At 45.7% G+C, this 14,372-nt stretch overlaps 2 protein-coding genes across 6 annotated transcripts in view; both read right to left on the bottom strand.

The window, feature by feature from the left end:
- The window catches only part of LOC142843019 (apolipoprotein L3-like), a 143,613-nt gene that overhangs the window by 26,516 nt on the left and 102,725 nt on the right, over window positions 1-14,372 (bottom strand). The window lies entirely within an intron of this gene.
- Window positions 8,454-14,372, bottom strand: part of LOC142843020 (apolipoprotein L2-like) — a 108,617-nt gene continuing 102,698 nt past the window's right edge. For both annotated transcript variants that reach the window (XM_075959786.1, XM_075959787.1), the window contains 2 exons: window positions 13,984-14,173; window positions 8,454-10,447 (listed from right to left, as the gene is read on the bottom strand). In XM_075959786.1, coding sequence (XP_075815901.1) covers window positions 9,556-10,447; window positions 13,984-14,173 — 1,082 coding nt within the window. In that variant the 3' untranslated portion in view covers window positions 8,454-9,555. The remainder of the gene's footprint in view (window positions 10,448-13,983; window positions 14,174-14,372) is intronic.

Genomic DNA, 14,372 nt, shown 5'->3' on the forward strand with positions numbered 1-14,372 from the left:
TGATCATATGGTTTTTTTCTTTCAGTTTATTTATATGATGGATTACATTGATAGATTTTCGTATGTTGAACCAGCCCTGCATCCCTGGGATGAAGCCTACTTGATCATAATGGATAATTTTTCTGATGTGTTCTTGGATTCGGTTTGCCAGTATTTTGTTGAGGATTTTTGCATCGATGTTCATGAATGAGATTGGTCTATAATTCTCTTTCTTGGTTGAGTCTTTGTGCGGTTTTGGTATCAGAGTAACTGTAGCTTCATAAAAGGAATTTGGCAATGCCTCTTCTGTTTCTATATTGTGAAATACATTACGGAGTATAGGTATTAGGTCTTCTTGGAAGTTCTGGTAGAATTCCGCATTGAAACCATCTGGTCCTGGGCTTTTTTGGTAGGGAGGTTTTTGATAACCTCTTCTAATTCTTCGCGACTAACAGGTCTATTTAGATTGTTCACCTGGTCCTGGTTTAACTTTGGTATTTATCTAAAAAAGTGTCCATTTCCTTTACATTTCCAGTTTTGTGGCATATAGGCTTTTGTAGTAAGATCTAATGATTCTCTGAATTTCCTCTGTGTCTGTGGTTATGTCCCCCTTTTCATTTCTGATTTTATTAATTTGCAAATTCGCTCTCTGCCGTTTGATTAGTTTGGATAGGGGTTTGTCAATCTTGTTGATTTTCTCCAAGAACCAGCTTTTTGTTTCGTTGATCCTTTGTATTGTTTTCTGTGTTTCTATTTTGTTGATTTCAGCCCTCAGTTTGATTATTTCCAGTCTTCTACTCCTCCTAGGTGAGTCTGCTTCTTTTTTTTCTAGAGCTTTCAGGTGGGCTGTTAAGTCTCCAATGTGAGCTTTCTCTGTTTTCTTTAAGTGGGCACTTAGTGCTATGAACTTTCCTCTTAGGACTGCTTTCATAGTGTCCCATAAGTTTGAGTATGTTGTTTCTTTATTTTCATTGAATTCCAGGAAGACTTTAATTTCTTTCTTTATTTCTTCCTTAATCCAGGTATGGTTCAGTAATTGACTGTTCAGTTTCCATGAATTTGTAGGCTTTCTGGGGGTAGCATTGTTGTTGAATTCTAACTTTAATCCATGGTGATCTGATAAGACACAGGTGGTTAGTAATATTTTTTTGTAACTGTGGATGTTTGCTTTGTTACCAACTATGTGGTCGATTTTTGAGAAAGTTCCATGAGCTGCAGAGAAGAAGGTATATTCTTTCCTATTTGGGTGGAATGTTCTATAGATGTCTGTTAAGTCCATTTGACTCATTACCTCCTTTAATTCTCTTATTTCTCTGTTAGGTTTCTGTCTGATTGACCTGTCCATTGGTGAGAGAGGAGTGTTGAAGTCTCCTACTATTAGTGTGTGCGGTTTGATGGCTGCCTTGAGTTTTAGCAATGTTTCTTTTATGTACGTGGGTGCTTTTATATTAGGGGCATAGATGTTCAGGATTGAGACTTCATCCTGATGAACTGTTCCTGTTATGAGTATAAAATGCTCCTCTTCATCTCTTCTGATTGATTTAAGTTTGAAGTCAACTTTGTTAGAGATTAGTATGGCCACACCTGCTTGTTTCTTAGGTCCATTTCCTTGATAAGCCTTTTCCCAGCCCTTTACTCTGAGTAGGTGCCTGTCTTTGTGGTTGAGGTGTGTTTCTTGTAAACAGCAGAATGTTGGATCCTGTTTTTTATCCAATCTCTTAGCCTGTGCCTTTTTATAGGTGAGTTGAGTCCATTGACATTAAGTGATTTTAATGACCAGTGGTGTTAAAAAAGTGGTCACTTTTTTAGTCGTAGAGTTTGTGTGTTTCCCTTCTTTGATTTGTGTTGGTGAAGGGTCTCTAGATGTCTGAGTTATTGTGGTCATTGTTGGACTCCTTGGTTAGTGATTTTCCTTCTATTACTTTCTGTAAAGCTGGATTTGTGGCTGTGTATTGTTTAAATTTGTTTTTATCCTGGAAAATTTTATTTTCTCCATTTATAGTGAACGAAAGCTTGGCTGGGTATAGTAATCTGGGCTTGCATCCATGGTCTCTCAGTTTCTGCAGTACATCTATCCAGGACCTTCTGGCTTTCATGGTTTCCATGGAGAAGTCAGGTGTAAGTCTGATAGGTTTACCTTTATAAGTAATTTGGCCTTTTTCCTTTGCAGCTCTTAATATTCTTTCCTTATTCTGTATGCTTTGTGTTTTGATAATTATATGGCAAGGGGATTTTTTTTTTGATCCAGCCTATTCGGTGTTCTGTATGCTTCTTGAATCTTCATAGGTATATCTTTCTTTAGGTTGGGAAAGTTTTCTTCTATAATTTTATTAAATATATTTTCTGGACCATTGAGCTGCACTTCTTCTCCTTCTTCTACTCCTATTATTCTTAGGTTTGGTCTTTTTATTGTGTCCCATATTTCCTGAATGTTTTGTGATGAAAGTTTGTTGGACTTGCTGTTTTCTTTGATCAGTGTGTTTATTTTCTCTATGGTATCTTCAGAATCTGAAATTCTTTCTTCTAACTCTTGTATTCTGTTGGTTATGCTTGTTTCTGTAGACTCTGTTTGTTTACTTAAATTTTCCATGTCCAGCCGGCCCTCTGTTTGTGTTTTCTTCTTTGCCTCCATTTCAGTTTTCAAGTCTTGAACTGTTTTCATTATCTGTTTGATTGTTTTTCCTTGGTTTTCTAGGGTATCATTCACTGATTTATTCAATTCTTCAAACTTTCTGTTATATTTCTCATCCATTTCTATAAGGGTGTTTTTTACATGCTGTTTAAGGGCGTCAATCACTTTCATGAAGTCAATCTTTTCTACTTCTTCTTGATTAAGGTGTTCATGTCCTCTCGTTGTGAGGTCGCTGGTTTCTGGTGGCTTCATGTTGCTTTTCAGCTTGTTGGGTGAATTCTTGCCTTGGCGTCTGCCCATCTCTTCTTCCAAATGCTCCCTTATGGATCTTCTTTTACTGGATCAGGTCTCCTTGCCTACCCAACGCTGGCTCTCCCCAATGTTGGCTCTCCCCAACGCTGGCTCTCCTGGCGCCGAGAGATCAGGCCTCCATGCTGATGGAGCAGCTCGCAAACAAAGCGCCTACCCTGCATGGTGCAGGCAGGCCATAGAAGCAAAGGAAGTCCCACCCGCTTGGGTGCCCCGAGGATTCGGACCCAGTGCCCAGACAGGCTGGGCTGGGTGATGTTATGTGCCGAAAGAGGGTGGTGAGGCCGAAGTGGGGAGGGTTCTGGATGGAAGCGGTGTGGGCTAGGAAGAAAGAGGCGGTATGCCGGGAGTAGAGGCCCTGCAGAGAGCCCAAGAAGGATAGGGGGCCAAGGAACCTCTGAACTCCGTGTCCCCTGGCCTTAATGTAATGGGAAGCAACCCTGCTTTGGCTTTGGGAGGAAGGTGTGATCACTAGCACCACCTAGTGGACCTCAGAGGGCTCTGCAGCCACGGCATCTAGGTACCCTGGTTATTACAACCATCCAGTCCACACCATGGACTCAGTCAGACATGCTGGACACTGTACTAGGTGCCCAAAACACGTCCACCTCTCTCCTCGTCTCCCTTTCTCTAGGGACATCACATAGTAGGGACAAGTGTCTTTCAACTGACTATGTGAAAAATGGGGCATCTGAAGTCACTCAAGAGGCAAACATCCCAGGTCTGCAAAACCAGGGAAGAGAAGTGCATCCCTTGTTCACAGCTCTGGGTGAACACAGGGAAACAGAAGAGGCACTCATTGCCCCCGTCCCTGAGTCTAGCAAACCACCTGATTTCGAGAAGAAGCCTATTTGTCTTTGCTCAGATGAGACAGCAGAGCCCAAATCACAAGAGCCAACTTCCAGGAGGGTCTAGAGGAACTGTAGGCAGAGGATGGCGTGTAACCACAATTACCCTATTTCCATGACAAAGTGCAGATAACTCTCCTCAGTTTGACACACATATGCAGGTCAGGGATGGCAGGTGTGTCTATGGAGGGACCGCAGTAGCTCTGTGATTCCAGTTCAGACAGGCTCTAGGGACTGACACAGACCCTGTGGCTCACCTTCAAAACTCCTGCTGAGACCTGAGGATGCTGCCAGTGAGCTTTAAAGAGGGGATCCAGCTTCAATGGTGCCCACATAGGAGTGGGAGGAGAGAAAGGAGGGTCCATGAGAGTTGCTCTCCCTTCCCCTGCAGTTCCTCATAGTGAGGCAAGGGCACCACTCACTCCTTAGTCACCAGAGAGACGGTTGGCCGGCGTCCCTGTCAGGTCATTATGTTTAACATATCTCAAAATGTGGTCCTGGTCTCCACCTCCTTTGCTGTCGTAGATGTAGGGCGAATAGGGCCGCTGCTATTGATGCAAGCTAGTCAACGTATTCCAAAGCCAGTCCCCACATGAGTGAGCCCACAAGTGTTATAAGTAAATGGACAGCTGACAGATCAATCGGACTATCCACGGAGTGTATATGCTCACTCCACCTGGAGAACCTGTTTTTGCAGAGCTATGGGACAAGCTTTGGATAAGTGACTGTCAATTCTGTAAAAATCTTATAATATCCCTGCAGTGTATGAACCGACTTTTCCTGTAGGGTAACTGGATACCTCCCCCCACACCGTGAAGCCATGGTGTGAAAAATATTCAGTCAAGTCCTTTTCTCATAGCCAAAATCTACATAAAAATGCTCCCCACAAACTTTCTTTATTGACAGTAGTCACTGATAAGAAAGGAGCCAATAAGAAAGCAGGCAATGTGTCTGCTCCAACAGCAGACTCGGAAAGGTGGAATCTACTGTCTCCTGCTCTGATGTAACAGACTGCTAATATTCTGTATTTACCCTCCACCTTGGTTTCAACTAACATAGGATCATAGCTCAGGAAATTAACTGTTTGTACAGGAAAAAGGCCTGAGTCTCTAAAACTAGCTTCAGAGAGGAAAATTCTCACCCGGGCACCCTGCTTTTGTAGTGGCACGTGAGAGTTTACCACAGGCTGTGTTAAAAATGGGTCTAACATCCCGGATGTCAGTGAGACAAATATTAGTATTCAGGCATCTGTACGGCCCTTAGGGTCCTGACAGGATCCGTCCTCACTGCGGTCACTAAGAGCTCCTCCTGTGCACGTTTGCTATGTTCCCCTATAAAAGGTGGGCCTGCTCATCCCCCAGCCCCCCGCATCTCTTTTCTGGTGCTCCTGTCCGCAGAGGCTGGTCTCTCCTTTCCCCTTCCCCTTCCTCCCATTCCGTTTCCCCCAACAAACACCCTCCACGTGAGCTCTGTGGCACGGCATCTTTCTCACTCTCGCTGCTTTTGAAAATTACAACACTGGGAAATTCTGCACTGAGAAGTCACGTCCTGCAGTGAGGCTCACACAGGAGGTTTAGTGGAAGAGGAGGGAGAAGGGGGAGAGTGGAGCAGAGGGGGGCAGGAATGGGGCAAGACTGGTCCCTTCCCTGTGGACAAGAGTGGTGAAAGATAGAGATACATAAAGAGAGAGAGGAGAGAGAGAGACGGTAGGTGGGCAAGGCCCACCGTTTAAAGGGAATGTAGCAGATGTGCACAGGAAGTGCTGTTAGTGGCTGCAGCTGAGGACGGATCCTGTCAGGACCCCAAGGGCAGGCCAGTACAGATGCCTGAATACTAACGACAGGAGCAGCCACTTCCTGGCTCTGGTGAATGTCACCATTATCCTGCTCAGGACACAAACTCTCCCTCTAATCCTTGGAGGTCACCAGGTTTCCTGCTTCCCTTGACCTCACATCATCCATAGCTCCGCATTAAAGACTATGGCAGGTGGGATCCAACACTTCCTGTCCATTTCCTCTGTCCCACGCTGCCTCCTGTTACATGGTTGACTGTTTCATCCATTTTTCCTGAGCAGTAACTGATGTTTATCCATTCCAAGTCTATACAGCATCAGGCAGACAGCCTCAGGTGACCTGAGACATTGTCTAGGCCAGCACCCCATTCCCAGCTCTGGAAAAAGCTGAGGCTCATGGACTGAGCCTCCTCCTTCTTTCCAATTTCAGATAACCTCAATATCTTTTATAAATGATAATTAATTTCATTTATTAACTCAGTGTGTGCATGTGTTTTGGAGGGAATGAGTGGGTGCCATGGTGGGCTTAGGGGTGTCAGAGAACATCTTGAGGTGTTGGTGCTTGCCTTCCACAACAGGGGTCTCCCAGGATCAGGTTCACATCTCCATGTTTGGAGGAAAGTAACTTCATCCTTTGAGCCATCCTGCCAGGCCAAAACCATGTCTTCCGACCCCAAGGGGTTGCACACTACGCACCACAAACTGTTTGGCTTCTGATAAAATCAGTCTGCATCACCGGGCCCTGAATGCACTATTGTGAAAACGCTGAGCAGTAAAGAATCAAGCCATACAGAGGGCTGTGGAGCTCAAGGCTGTTTTCACTGTCTGGCCTGGACCCAGCCAGAGCTCTGCAAAGTCCAGCCCAGACTGGGGTTTTCTCACTGTGTTTATGGGCTGAACAACAGTGTTGAATTCATACCCTGCACAGCCACCTGCAGAGGGCGCTTGGAGAGGAGATCTAGTGCAGTCAGGCATGCCTTCAGAAGCCGGGCTGACAAGGTTCCAGCGGTTTCTGCTATTTCTAATTGAAGAGATAGCTTTCCTAAGTGTTAGCCGTTTCAAAGTCAGGGGAAGTGAAGGTACAGTTGGGTTTCAAGTGAAGCAACAAGAACACAGGTCTGAGGTGAGCACTTTATCCTAAGTACGTTAGAAGTGAAGTTTTAATTCTTCATAATTAAATTCCCTTGAGGAGGAATTGTTACTTAAGCTTCCGCGTGTACAAATAGGTTGACTGCCCCAGGTGCCCATTAAAGGTGATAAATGTGTAACACGTGTTTCTTTCTCACCTTTACCACCACTGTCCCAGCCCTGCACATGCGGATCCATTTTAATTTCATTGGTCCCTTAGGTGCCCTGACCCCTGCCAAGGGCTCCACCCTCTCTGCTGCCACCACCATACCACCCTCAACACCAACACCACCACTGTCACATCCAGAGGTCACTTTCCGATGGACAAAGCATGGGTTGGTGACATACAGGACACCCTCAGATGCCTGAACTGAACACAGACCCCTCCAGGGGCAGCAGCTGCAGGCACAGTCCTGTTGCCTGTCACTGGTGTTCAGCAGAGACAATCTGGTCACAGCTCCTCCTCTGTAGTAATATGAGCGGTGGGGCTGGGTCCCCAACACCCCAGCCGCCTGCTCGGCTAGCTTATGCCCTAAATAACAACACACAAACTGTATTCATCTAGTCACTGCTTGGCCCTATAGCTCTATCCCTTACTGGCTAATTCTGATATCCCGATCAACCCATCTCTAATAATCTGTGAGCACCGGTCTTACCGGGAAGATTCTAGCCTAAGTCCATCCTGGGTCGGAGCTGGGGCATGGCGTCTCTCTGAGGCGTCTGCTCTGGAGAGGAGAGCTGTGGAATCTGAGCTCACTTCCTCTTCCTCCCGGCATTCTGTTCTGTTTACTCCACCTACCTATGCCCTAACCAATAAAATGGGCCAAGGCAGTTCCTTTATTAGCCAATGACCTTCCTCCATCACTCCTCTGCACTGTCCTTCCTTCACCCTGTCCATCTCCCCTGTCCCTTTCTAGGCCTCTACTCATCTCTGAGCCTTACTGGTGTCTTTCCATAGCTTTCTCTTTTGTTAAGAGCACTCCTAACACCTGAGATACATCGTTACATCATAGAAATTCATTTTAATTTCTTTTTAAATGTATCTCTATCTTGAAGGTATCCTTCTACCTACTAGAATACTTTCACCACCCATGAAGTAATGCTGTATCTATGGAAAGTGACCACTGTCAATTCTCACTGACACCCACCATGGCTTGTTTGTGTCTTTCGTAAAGGAAGGTGTGTTCCTTGTGAGCAGAACCGTGGAGGTGAAGTGACCATGGACCGGAAGCTTCAGGGAGCTACGTGGACAGACACTGGACACCTAAGTGATCATTCACTGAAAGGGCTATGGTGCAGTTGTTTTGAGAGTCCTGAGAGCCTGGAAGAGTGCAGTGACAAAGGCACAGGCTCTTCAAGTAATCTGTGTCCTAAGGACCAGACTGATGGAGTCAGGAGAGAGGGCAGGGTTCAAGGTCAAGGATGTGGTGAGCTCTGGCGATGGCTCCTGAGTTTGGTCAGGGACAGAATCTGAGCCCTGGCACAGTGTTCACTATAACACGGGCACATGGGCTCAGCAGTAGAGAGGACGCCATGCACTTGGACACTGAGGAGCAAGTTGCTAGGAGGCTCATGATGCAGATTGATTTCTTTCCCATGTTTGTCCACTACTCAGTTCTCTTCCCACTCTGAGCCCCCAGGGCAATGGCTTTGTCCACATCCAGCTGTCCCTTGGCCAGACATCCCTTCCAAGCAAGGACAGAGGGGCTGTGTGACCCAAGAGTGATCCTCTAACAGACAAGACCCAGGAAGTACACAGGTCATCTCTCTGCCTCAGGTGTTCAGAACTTGGGAAGAAGGCCACTTGAGTGGTAAGGAACGAGGGGACACCGCTCACTGCTGTAGCCTCAGGGTGCTTCTGTGGCCAGAAGGGGAGGGTGAGATCAAGAAGGAAAACGGTTCTTGTATAAATTTCAAATATTCTTGTTAATCCACAATAAAGAAAACAGTTTTAAAAAGAGGAGATGATAGAAATCTGGAGACAATTATCAACTTTCTGTAGTCAACAACTTAGAAAACATGTGATATCATTTTCATACAACACAAAGCATCACCTGGCCGCTGTTTACAGTGTTTACAAACTAATTCTTCACATATAATGGAGCAAGTGCAGCTTTCGTGTGTATCTCAGCAGATCTCATCCAATTAGAGCAGGTTTTAAACTTCAGTAGGAATTAAGCCTTGAGATTTCCCCAAGAGTCTGCTTACAGAGAGCAGAACTCACCACCACATCCTGTCACCCCTCCTTCCTGTAGAGCCCACGGCTGGCACATAGGACCAAGAACCTGTGATGACCCTGCAGATGGTGTCCCCAGCATCTACCCTCTGAGCATTCCACTAAAATCTCCATCACTCCATGTGTCCAAACCATGAACAAAGAAATGGGATTCATATCCAGAGTCTGATTTAAGATTGGGAAATAATTGGAAAAACCCAGAATGAGGCAGAACTAGGAAGGAGAAGAAGTCTCTATCCAAGCATTCAGAAAGCAGTGGGAAAGTTGGCAGCTCAGGGACCTGTGAGGATGGTGAGCCTCAGTTAGGAGCAGTGTGGTGGGTGTGACTGAGGAGCAGCCATGCTGTGGCTTAGTCAGGCCTTGGATGTGCACCCCAGCTTGGGAGCGTGGTCCTTATGTGGGATGCTGGAGGTTTTTGGATCTAAAAGTGCAGGGAAGTGTAGAGGGAGATCACAAGCCTGTGTCCCACCTCTGTCCTGGCTTCCTTTCTCTTGATGTGGCCTCTCCTCTAGCAGGCACTACCACTGTTATGGCATTGGTATAAAGAGGATACACTAAGGAGCCATCAAGTGTCCATGGCTCTGCCCATCACACCCCACCCCCAGTCCTCTGAGCTGCACTGAAGAAGAGGTCACTGAGTCAGGATGTCATGAACCCAGATGAGCTCCTGCAACTTCTGCTCCAGTTCCTGAGCCTTCTGCCGCAGCTTTGCAGCAGACTCTGCCTTTGCACCCTCCTGCAAATGATTTGATTCTTCTATGAGACTGACCACATCTAGCACAAGGCTGAGACCTGCAGTGGCTGCACCCATGATCCGGGCTCCTTTGGTCATTGCCAGCGCAGTGCCTCCAAAGGCTTTCTTCACCTGTCTAGTGCTTCGGGCTGACACCTTTCCTGTGGTCATTAGACGCTTGGCACTATTTGTCAGGCGAGGGCTGGCTTTGGTCAGCTTGATGGCATCAATGTTCTTCTTCATGCCTTCCAGGTTCTTGGAGGATTTCATAAATACAGAAAACAGCTTGGGGGTGTTCTTCTCCACAACTTCTTTAATGACCTTCTCAGTGTCGTTGCTTTTAATGTCATTCTCAGTGTCATTGCTCCTTGGCAGAAGCTCGCTGGCTTCAGCTTCCACCGACGCCGTGCTTACCTTTTCCACAATGGTTGTGGAAACACTCGTCACAGCTGCTGCTGCCCCAAGTCCCAAGCCTGTGGCTGAAAGTCCCAGACTGACCCCTGCTGTCACAGGTGCCAGAGCGATACCAAGGACTGTCAGGACCCCAGACACAGCACCGGTGGAGCTGGCCACCACTTGTGTGATGGTGCAGTCCCTGTGCACCTTGTCAATCTTGTCTGCAAGGGCGTGGAGCTTCCTGATGCGCTCTTCGAGCTCCAGTTTCACCCGAGGATAAACTTCCAAAAACCTTTTCTTCTCCTGCAGGGCCTTTTGGTGTTTCTCTTCATCTGCTACTTCTGTATCTACTGTGGTCTCACCATGAGCTTTATGTGAGGCATCTTTCACTTTCCTGTAAAGGGAGAGACCAACTAACAGAGTGAGGAAGAGAGTTTGGAAAGATCTGTCCTGTGGCAATCAGAGCATCTGAGGGAATGAAATGGAGGATTGTCTTACAGCTGTACAATGTCGTTCTTGCATTGATGAGCAGGTTGGATCCATCACACAACATTTAATTGTTAAGGACACAATGAGTTAAAAATCGAATTAATGTGTCCTTTTAAATTTTTATTTTACTTCTTTGAGTGTTTTGCCTGCTGGTGTGTGTGTGTGTGTACCATCTGCAGGCCTGGTGCAATGGAGGGCAGAAGAAGAAATTGGATCACTAGACCCAAAGTTACAAACAGTTGTGAGTCATCACGAGGATGCTGGGAACTGGACTTCAGTCACCTGGAAGAGCAGTCAGTGCTCTTAACTCCTGACTTCCTACGTATAACCCCAGTAACACAGACAATAGGAGTAACAATGAATAAATGGGACTTCCTGAAACTGAGAAGCTTCTGTAAAGCAAAGGACACAGTCATTAAGACAAAAAGGCAACCTACTGAAATGGGAGAAGATCTTCACCAACCACACATCAGACAAAGGTCTGATCTCCAAAATATATAAAGAACTCAAGAAATTAGACATTAAAATTCTAAATAACCCAGTTAAAAATGGGGTACTGAACTAAACAGAGAATTCCCAACAGAAGAATTTCAAATGTCAAAAGATACTTAAGGACATGTTCAACTTTCTTAGCTATCAGGGAAATGCAAATTAAAACAACTTTGAGATACCATCTTACACCTGTCAGATGGCTAAAATCAAAAACACCAATGATAGCTTATGCTGGAATAGATGTGAAGTAAGTGGAACACTCATCCATTGCTGGTGGGAATGCAAACTTGTGCAACCATTTTGGAAATCAGTGTGGCTGTTTCTCCGAAAATTGGGAGTCAACCTACCTCAGGATCCAGCAATTCTACTCTTGGGAATATACCCAAAAGATGCCCAATCATACTACAAAAACATTTGTTCTACTATGTTCATAGCAGCATTATTTGTAATAGCCACAACCTGGAAACAACCCAGATGCCCTTCAATGGAAGAATGGATAAAGAAAGTGTGGCACATATACAATGTGTTAAAAACAATGACATCTTGGGGCTGGAGAGATGGCTCAGAGGTTAAGAGCATTGCTTGCTCTTCCAGAGGTCCTGAGTTCAATTCCCAGCAACCACATGGTGGCTCACAACCATCTGTCTGGTGCCCTCTTCTGGCCTGCAGGGTTATGTGCAGGCAGAACACTGTATACTAAATAAATAAATATTTTTAAAAAAACAATGACATCTTGAATTTTGCATGCAAATGGATGGAATTAGAAAACACTATCCTGAGTGAGAAAACCCAAACCCAAAAATATCAATATGCTATGTACTCACTCATTAGTGGATTCTAGCCATAAACAAAGGACATTGAGCCTATAGTTCATGATCCTAGAGAAGCTAAGTAATAAGGTGAACCCAAAGAAGAACACATATAGATCCTCCTGGAAATTGGAAGCAGACAAGATCGCCAGGCAAAAATTGGAAGCATGGGGGTGGGGGGTTGGAGTGAATGGGAGGGAGGGAGAGAGAAGGGAGAAGGGGAGGGTTAGGGAGAGCTTGGGGGAGTGGGATGGTTGAGATGGAGGAAGGACAGATATGGGAGCAGGGAAGGAGATATCTTAATTGAGGGAGCCATTTTAGGGTTGGCAAGAGGCTTGGCTCTGGAAGGGCTCCCAGGAGGCCATGGGGATGACCCCAGCTAGGACCCTGGGCAGCGGAAGAGAGGGTGACTTAACTGGCCTTGTCCTGTAGTCAGACTGATGACTACATTGAATATCACCATAGAACCTTCATCCAGAGACAGATGGAGACAGAGACCCACATTGGAGCAATGGACTGAGCTCCCATGGTCAAGTTGAAGAGCAGAAGGAGGGAGAATATGATCAAGGAAGTCAGGACCACGAGGGGTTGGTTCACCCACTGAGGCAGTGTGCCTGAGCTAATGGGAGCTCACTAACTCCAGCTGGACTGGGAATGAACGAGCATGGGATCAAACTGGACCCACTGAATGTGATGACATTTGGGGCAGACTGAGGGACCAATGATAATGGCACTGGGATTTGTCTCTAGTGCATGTATTGCCTTTTTGGGATCCTATTCTCTTTGGATGCACACCTTCCTAAGCCTGGATGTAGGGGGAGAGAGACTTGGACTTCCCACAGGACAGGGTGCCACGCCCTCTCTTAGGAGTGGAAAGGGGTGGGGAAGGGTGTGTGGGGGAGCAGGAGGAAAGTGGGAGGAGGTGAGGAAGTGGGAACTTTGATTGGTATTATTTATAAAGTAATAGAAAAAAGAAAGAATGAAAAAAAACCCAAATAGGTAGGCTCTCTAGCTCTCCGAAGGATGAATTTCAAGCCTGAGAATGGTGACATGTGGTGGGATTTTGCTGTCATTTCTGCCCTACAGGGGAATCTAGACACTAAAGGCATGGGCTCCAGGAGAAAGGCAGACCCCAGGACTCTCATGGGGACTGTGTATGTGATTAAGGCCCAACAAACTTCTGGACACTGAGGCTTATGTGGGTAAATATTTTTCCTTGAGTCACTTTATTAAACTTTTCTAAGCTACTTTCACAGGGTGGCTCAGTCTTGACTTTCCATGCCTTTCCTGTGTACGTTGGTGTTCCCTGCCCAGACTTGCCAAGAATCTTAAGTCAGGTTGTGAGACCGCTCTGCCTTTGATACTCAATACTCAATCAAGTTCCTGTGTTTATCTTCTGGTGTCTTAGTCTTGACCTCTTTCAGGAGGAATCCCATGAGTTCAGCTTCACAGTGCCCCTGCCCCCTGCTCACTACTGCCCCTCACTCAGCTTGTCTGCCAGAGTCCCCAGCTGAATGCCTATCCAGAAATGTTCTGTCTCTTTCCCTTAGGGCAACAGCCCAGACCAGCACCTTCCTGACTGCTAACTCGTGTCAGAACATGGCTTCTCTACCAAGGCATCTTTCTTGGTGTGTGTCACCCTGTGTGAGCTGTCACGTGACTGCGCTGTGTCTTGAGGACAGCAGACAATTCTCCCTTAATATCTAGATGCCTCCTTAGAATGTGGCTAATTAGGTAAAGTGTTTGCCATACAAACACGTGGACCTGAATTCTGAGTTCCAGAGTCCACATTGAAAAGCTGGGTGAAATTCTATCAGGCTACTGTTACCTTAATACCCAAACCACACAACGATGCAACAATGAAAGAGTCTCCATGTAGAACACTGATGCAAAAACTAGATAAAATTTGGCAAACTCAATCCTAGAATACTTAAAAACATTCACCATGAACAAGTAGGGTTCATCCCTTACATGCTGGGATGGTTCAATATAAGAAAGTCTGTCAATGTATCCACAATATAAACAGACAGAAAGACAAAAACCACATGATAACTTTCTTACATGCTGAAAAAAGCCTTTGGCAAAATCCACCCCATTTCATGATAAAGGTTTAGGAAAGATCAGGGATACAGGAACATACCTATATGTAATATAAACAATAAACAACAAGCCAACAGCCAACATCAAATTAAATGGAGAGAAACTGGACAGACCAGCTCTTTCCACAAGTTGTATTCCAGATTCCTCTTTAGTAGGCAGGCCCTGTAGGGCCTCTGTGTTCCTTGTGTCCCAGAGGTAGTCAACCACAGACATGATGAAGCCTTTCCTCTCTGGATGGGAAGGAAAAGGAATATGGTTAGAGGACCATGCTGGAGAGCTTGAATGGATTCATGAAACTAGGTTTCAAAATGTGTTTCTGAGCATCTGTCCCCTGTCACTTTTGGTAGGGACTGAGTTGTGACCCTTAACACATTTGTTAAAGCTTTATCACCAGGTGACTGTATTTGGAGATAGATAAGGAAGCAAGTG

This window comes from Microtus pennsylvanicus, chromosome 2 (assembly GCF_037038515.1).
Source record: "Microtus pennsylvanicus isolate mMicPen1 chromosome 2, mMicPen1.hap1, whole genome shotgun sequence".
Lineage (NCBI taxonomy): Eukaryota > Metazoa > Chordata > Mammalia > Rodentia > Cricetidae > Microtus > Microtus pennsylvanicus.